The sequence below is a fragment of the Lolium rigidum genome, chromosome 1 (genome assembly GCF_022539505.1).
Source record: "Lolium rigidum isolate FL_2022 chromosome 1, APGP_CSIRO_Lrig_0.1, whole genome shotgun sequence".
In the NCBI taxonomy this organism is placed as follows: Eukaryota; Viridiplantae; Streptophyta; class Magnoliopsida; order Poales; family Poaceae; genus Lolium; species Lolium rigidum.
In genome coordinates this window covers 316,370,374-316,376,349 of record NC_061508.1, presented here as the reverse complement: position 1 = coordinate 316,376,349, position 5,976 = coordinate 316,370,374, and the positions used below count along the sequence as shown (strand labels likewise).

The 5,976-nt window shown below is 41.6% G+C and overlaps 1 protein-coding gene across 1 annotated transcript; it reads right to left on the bottom strand.

Moving 5' to 3' along the window:
• Positions 1-211: 211 nt before the first annotated feature.
• On the bottom strand, positions 212-2,801 carry LOC124661757. Its single transcript, XM_047199637.1, has 5 exons — positions 2,498-2,801; positions 2,274-2,405; positions 962-1,843; positions 713-865; positions 212-580 (listed from the first exon to the last, which is right to left on the bottom strand). Exons 2-5 carry the CDS (start codon positions 2,277-2,279, stop codon positions 212-214), a joined length of 1,410 nt encoding a protein of 469 aa, XP_047055593.1. The 5' UTR covers positions 2,280-2,405; positions 2,498-2,801.
• Positions 2,802-5,976: the final 3,175 nt, after the last annotated feature.

The following is a 5,976-nucleotide window of genomic DNA, read 5'->3' as shown; positions in this document are numbered from 1 at the left end:
CTGGAAAATGTCTTTTGGCTAACACGCTATGTCCGCGTGGTGCAATCCATTTCACAACGAAAACAAACAACGCCAAAATACTCGATAGAAATGTTAAGGGTACTTATCCTACTCAACTCACTACCATCTAAAAATAAACATACCTGAAAAGGTTCATCGGCGACAACTAATCAATACATGCTTTGCAGCGCGAGAGCGTTATTTTGTAATACTAATATTCTAGCCCTCGACTCGGGAAGTGAATCCCAACATTTGAGCAGATCCCCTTGTTGATTTTGTCTCTAATCAACAACGTCTCCATCCGCGTCCACTCATTTGGAAGTATGGGCTTGCACTTCTCACACCCTGGATCCTCATGCAGGTATACAGCCTCCAGGTTCACCGCTGCCTCCATTACATTTCTGACATACCTCACGAACTTATCTTCTGCCTGAAACCCATAGATCCTGAGCTCAGCCAGATTATGGTGCTTGAAATTAGGGGCAGATGATTCCCACTCTAGTCCTTCATCCTTCTTCTTGCTGAACGCATACATATACCTCCGCTTCCCCTTTATCATCTCACATAAATGATCCCGCACCTGCATTCAATGAGATCAAAAACTCCTAACTAGTCACCGAAAGTTTGAACTTCAAAAAGAGATAATTTGCTTTGCCTATTCAACATGAGGTGCAATAAATATGAGAAATGAATAATCAGTACAAGATTTTACCATGATGCATAGTTTCTTAAGAATGGGTGCACCTTGGAGTATGAACATTGTCCAAGACAGGTCGCATTCTTCAGAAATGTTAAACAAATTCACAAGACTTAGTTTATGGAACACGGGCAACAATTGCTTTCGGCCTTCAGGTTTTACCCAAATCTGCAAGAGGGGGATAATTCAGAATTATACTAACCAAAAATAATAACTACAACCTCTCCAGAACACACACACACACCACTGAGGACATTCACTAACCTTTTCTGATTTGAAATTCAAATGCAGATTGCTTATGGCGGTTTTACGAAGCAACTCACTTAGCTTGAGCATCTTGTGCCCAGAAAAACCAGTATTACTGATGTTCACAGTCTGGAGCAGTGGGACATAACCCAACGAGAAGGGGTCATCTGGTGATTTAAACATATTGAATTTCACTACTGTGAGCTTCGGCACCCACTTCAGATCAACCCTCTGAAGACTGCTACAGGAAATCACTAGTTCACGGAGTTGCGGGTGTTGCACTTCCAGCAAAGACAGATGCCCCATGTCACACCGCCAAAGTTGGAGAAACTCCAGTTGCTTGCATATACCAAAAATTTTGGGGAAGTATGATTCGCCTAACCTCAAATTCTCCAGCCAGAGGTGTGCAAGACCACCAAACGCGTTTGGACACGAATCAAAGAATGACATGAACTGCTTCCCATAAGCGAGCAGGTCATAAGAGGTGGTACATTTTTTACCCAATCCCGTTAAGATCGTAAACTCAACTGAAGCAACCTTTTGTGCTGCTATGGTGTTGGCAACAGTCTGGCCAAAGAAGATGGAGTCATCTCCCAAATAGAATTGCATGGACATTAGGTCAATGGTGTATAGACTTCCAGTCCTGCTTTCCAGTATGCTCTTCGTTGCTTTCAGCATGGTGGTATTGGCCCGAGCTATATCATCTGAGGTTAATTTTCCCCTTCCATCTTTGGGCACAAAAGAACAAACCGTCAAGAAAATTTTTGAGAGCATAGCAGGGATCTGCTTCCAACGTCTGGAGAGGATGGCGGTTCGTGCTACTTCAGTGATATCAAGCCGCTCGACAATGTTGAGCAAAACATCATCAGGCAACTTGCTAAGCATGTCAACTTCATTGTCCTACAGTTGATATGGAAACAAATCAGAGTTGATTCCTTACCGTCTCATCACAGGAATAATTTAAATATTTTCCACAGACAAAGGTTAAAAAATTGTAGTTTTCGACGGAAAGACACAACTTTGATTATAGAACTTTTATAAACTTCCCCACCGAAGAAAGATGCAATTTTGATTCTACAATTTTTGTGCTTAGCGACGAAAGGATGCAATTTTGATTTCTATACTTACCGATGAAAAACACAGTTTTGAAATTTTATTCTGTCCAAGAGAAAGACGCAATTTCGTTACTTCCCCACCAAAAAGGACAAAATTTTACAACAAATTCGGATCATGGTTCCTACTTTTATTATTCCATCATTTTTTTGCAGTGATGTTGTAAGAGGACCTACCTAAAGGGAAAACGGAAAAGGGAACAGGAGGAAGAACTCACCAACATGTCGAGGGAGATTTGCCGAGGCCGATCTGACAGCAGGTCGCCTGCGAAGAGAGCTGCTGGTCTCCTCTCAAAACTTGCGGGTACCGCGGTTGCCGCCAGGCCAGAAATACCTATACTGCTAGGTTCCTGCCATCAATGGAAACTCTGGTCAAAATATCGAAATTTCTATCAATACGATGGAAAATATCGGAAAGGGGATAGAGGACTTCGATTGTAACCCGGTAAGGATTGAGATACTATTAAAGAAACAAAGGAAGCCGCTTCGATCGCTGATTGCTGCTGGAAAAGGGGCTGCTTCATGGTTTCAACTTGGAAAGGAGCTGCCTCTGCTCAAGCACCGCTGGATCCTTATTACGGCATATCTTTTCGCGCGGCGAGCGCCACAAAATCCCTAATCTGACGCGTGGTGGACGCCGTCGTCGCAGGATTGTATTTTTCAAGGATTCGATCAATCGCCGGCGAGAGGAAACCGCCGCTGTCTCCTGCTCGGCTGCTCCCTGGCTGGCCGTGTGTCAGTGCGTGTGATCTCTATCGGTCGCTAGGAGTGCAAGAAAAGCTCGACATTCACGAGCGGCTCGAGGTCAACTTGTTTATAACTCGATTTGAGATCGACTTGAAAAGGAAATGAGTCGAGTATAAGTATCTTAACTTGATCTAAAAATGATCTGATTTTAAGTGACCACTTGCTCGCTTGATTTCAGCTCGTTAGCTTAAAATAATATAACTCTATCTAATAATTTTGAAATATGTTAGAAATAAATAAATAAAAGAATTCGTTACCTTGCATGATGGAAACATGATATTTTCCTTCCTTTTATGCATAACAACATCTGGAAATTTAATTAGATGAGCTTTTTTTCATTAGGTCTGCCGTTAAAATTTGACTGCAGATAATTTTATTATTTTTAGTTTTGGTTGGAACACTATTTAATAATGTTTTGTTACGATGTCATTGTATGTTTTACTATACTAGTAATTGTGTACGTGCAATGCACGTATAATATTAGGAGGCGAATCATCAACTGTTAATTCATTAATTATTATGTAATTGGTGGAGGGAAATCAAATTGTAAGACTTCTTTGGCAAATTTCCCTTGCATTGATTTAAAACACATGGCGAGTGAATTCTAAGAAGATCATCAAATATTTCACATGCCAAGCCATGTAAATCCACGAAAGTAATGCACAATCTAGATGTATTCATCTCCATACTTATTCTCACATGTACCAGATGGCAAAATGCAGTTAAATGTCTGATATCTAACAGAGTGCAAGATTGACCTAAGTAACCATTAAAAAATATATATGGAAAATTGAAATTCAAATTCAAGTGCTAAGATGTGGAAAATCTACCCAAATACATGCATCCCATCCTCACAACAAATTAAATACCAGAGAACGAAGTTCAGGCTTATACATGCAACCTGATAGGAAGGTTCGGTCCTATACATGCAAACCTGAATGCAAGATTTGCCCGTGTTATCTGAAGTTCTAAACATGAAGCAGAAGATGGTTTGAACGAATTGAGTACATGTGTCCATAGATTCAAAATTTCAAAAAATTCAGTAGAATAGGCAACTGAGCAGGTTGCCTAATAAATATAAGCAAAATTCAGTATAGCAGGCAATCAAGATATTTCTCAATATACATCACGTTCAGATCTCATGAAGCAAATTTGCATATTGAGCAGGAGAAGGTCTGTATCACATTTTAGCACATTTTGTAATCAGACTCTCGGTAGCAAAGTGATAATGTTTATTTACAGATCAAATTCGATTTGTATGAACTGGTGAACAATGAAACTCTGAATTCTCATGACAGTACAGAATCCCAAGCGACCTGATTTGGATAATAGTAGGTCATGTGAGTGTTACCTTTGGCACACATTAAAATATCTGGCCTTGGAATTTCAAACTGCTTAACTTCAGATAATGTAATTGGGATTATTGATCTACATGACAAAAAAAATTAATATGTACTATGTGTGTAGCAACCATGCGACCATTACCTTGGTCAAACTTGATAAACGTCTAAAAACATTTCTAGAGGTCTGATGTAGCAAATATGCAACCATTACCAAGGGGGTAAAAAAATCTTTACTTTTTGAGATCTACAAATGCAGTTGCTTATATTATAAACCTCTGCTTGTAAACATTGCATATTTGCATAAGAGAGTTTCTTACTCCAATCAGCTCTCTATAGGTCGTCATCCAGCATTTGAGCGCCATTCTTCTACGGACGGTCGTCCAGCTGCGCCTATGATCCAACTCCCTGATCAATCTTTTTTCTGTGTTACATACTCATCTCCGCAGTCCAGCCTCTCATCAGTCTCCGTTCAGTCTACAGCCTTTGGAGCAAAAGAGAGCTAATAGTTTAGACCTGGAAAAAATAACATTATTTGGACATGTACCTGCGCATAATAGACCTGTATCGCACATTACACTGCCAAGCCCCATGCCGATTGGCCTGTGTCGCATATCAAGATTTGAATGATCACAAGCTTGCAGTTTCACAGCAAAAAAAGGTTAGCTCTAAATGATATGTTAATAGGAAACACACATATACCACAAATCAAACAGAAAGAGAGGGCATAAGGATTGAATTGAGATGCCAGGTTGCATGTTTCCCCATCAATTTCTGTACAAGAATCAATAAAGAAAAATCAAAGAGCGGCAAAATTTCAGCTCCATAGACTGCAGGCCAAGGTCCATGTGCTTACATGCTCAAATCAACCAGGTGATTCCGTAGTCAGTACCAATACAAGCAATACCTTGGGGCGGCCAAAAGCATATTACCTAGGGAAAGCTGAGCTTGGTGGTGAGGTAGGGTTTGGTGGTGAGGTAGGGGGAGCATCCAAGCGGCGTCGTTGTAGAGCAGCACCTCGAAGTCTGACTCCGCGTGGACGTCTCCGCGCAACTCCAACCTGCGGGCAGTCAGCGAGAAGCCGAGAACGATCGACCAAGCGGCGAAGGAACACGGACAGACCGACGGTGGCGCCGCATATACCGGTGACAGAGACGGAAACCCTAGACTTGTGATTTGGCGGCGCTGGCGTTGTTTCCTTCGCTGCTTTGGCCGATGAAATTTGCGGTGGGGTGGTGGTTAGCGGCGTGATTTGCGGTGGGGAGTAGCACCATATGGGTGCGGGCTGACAGTGTTTTAGCACTATTAGCGGGAGAAACATGCACCTTACGATCTGCTGGTTACGGTTGAGATTTCTTGGATCTGCCCCCTCTGGGACTTTTTATATAGGTATAGATAAGCTGAGCTCAGCCTAGTGTAAGCCATTTGAACTCGACTCGTTTGCAACCCTACCGGTGGACATGCTGCTCGCTGAGTTGGCAAGAACAGATGGCACTGGCCAAACACTATTTATCTTTCATCAAAAAACACTATCGGCATTTTCCTTTTGATATGGATCTCTTTTATTTTATTAGATCGTGGCTAAATCGCACACTATTTTTTTTCGAAATGGGGATATACCCCGGCTTCTGCATCATGATGATGCACACGGCCCTTTATTAATAATAAGGTTCAGAATAAGGTTATTGTTTACATCTGGAACGCCAACAGTGATTGATACAAAAATCAACCAAAGCATAGAAAACGTGATTAAAAAAAGGAGAACTCATCAACAAAGCCTCCTAGTGTGTCGCCAACCAGCCTGGCACAAGATATCCTGAGCGACCATCAGGAG

Coding starts and splice junctions, on each gene's coding strand:
- LOC124661757 (XM_047199637.1), bottom strand. Junction 866..961: donor TGAATTTCAAATCAGAAAAG/GTTAGTGAATGT, acceptor CCCCTCTTGCAG/ATTTGGGTAAAACCTGAAGG. Junction 581..712: donor TTAAGAAACTATGCATCATG/GTAAAATCTTGT, acceptor CATTGAATGCAG/GTGCGGGATCATTTATGTGA.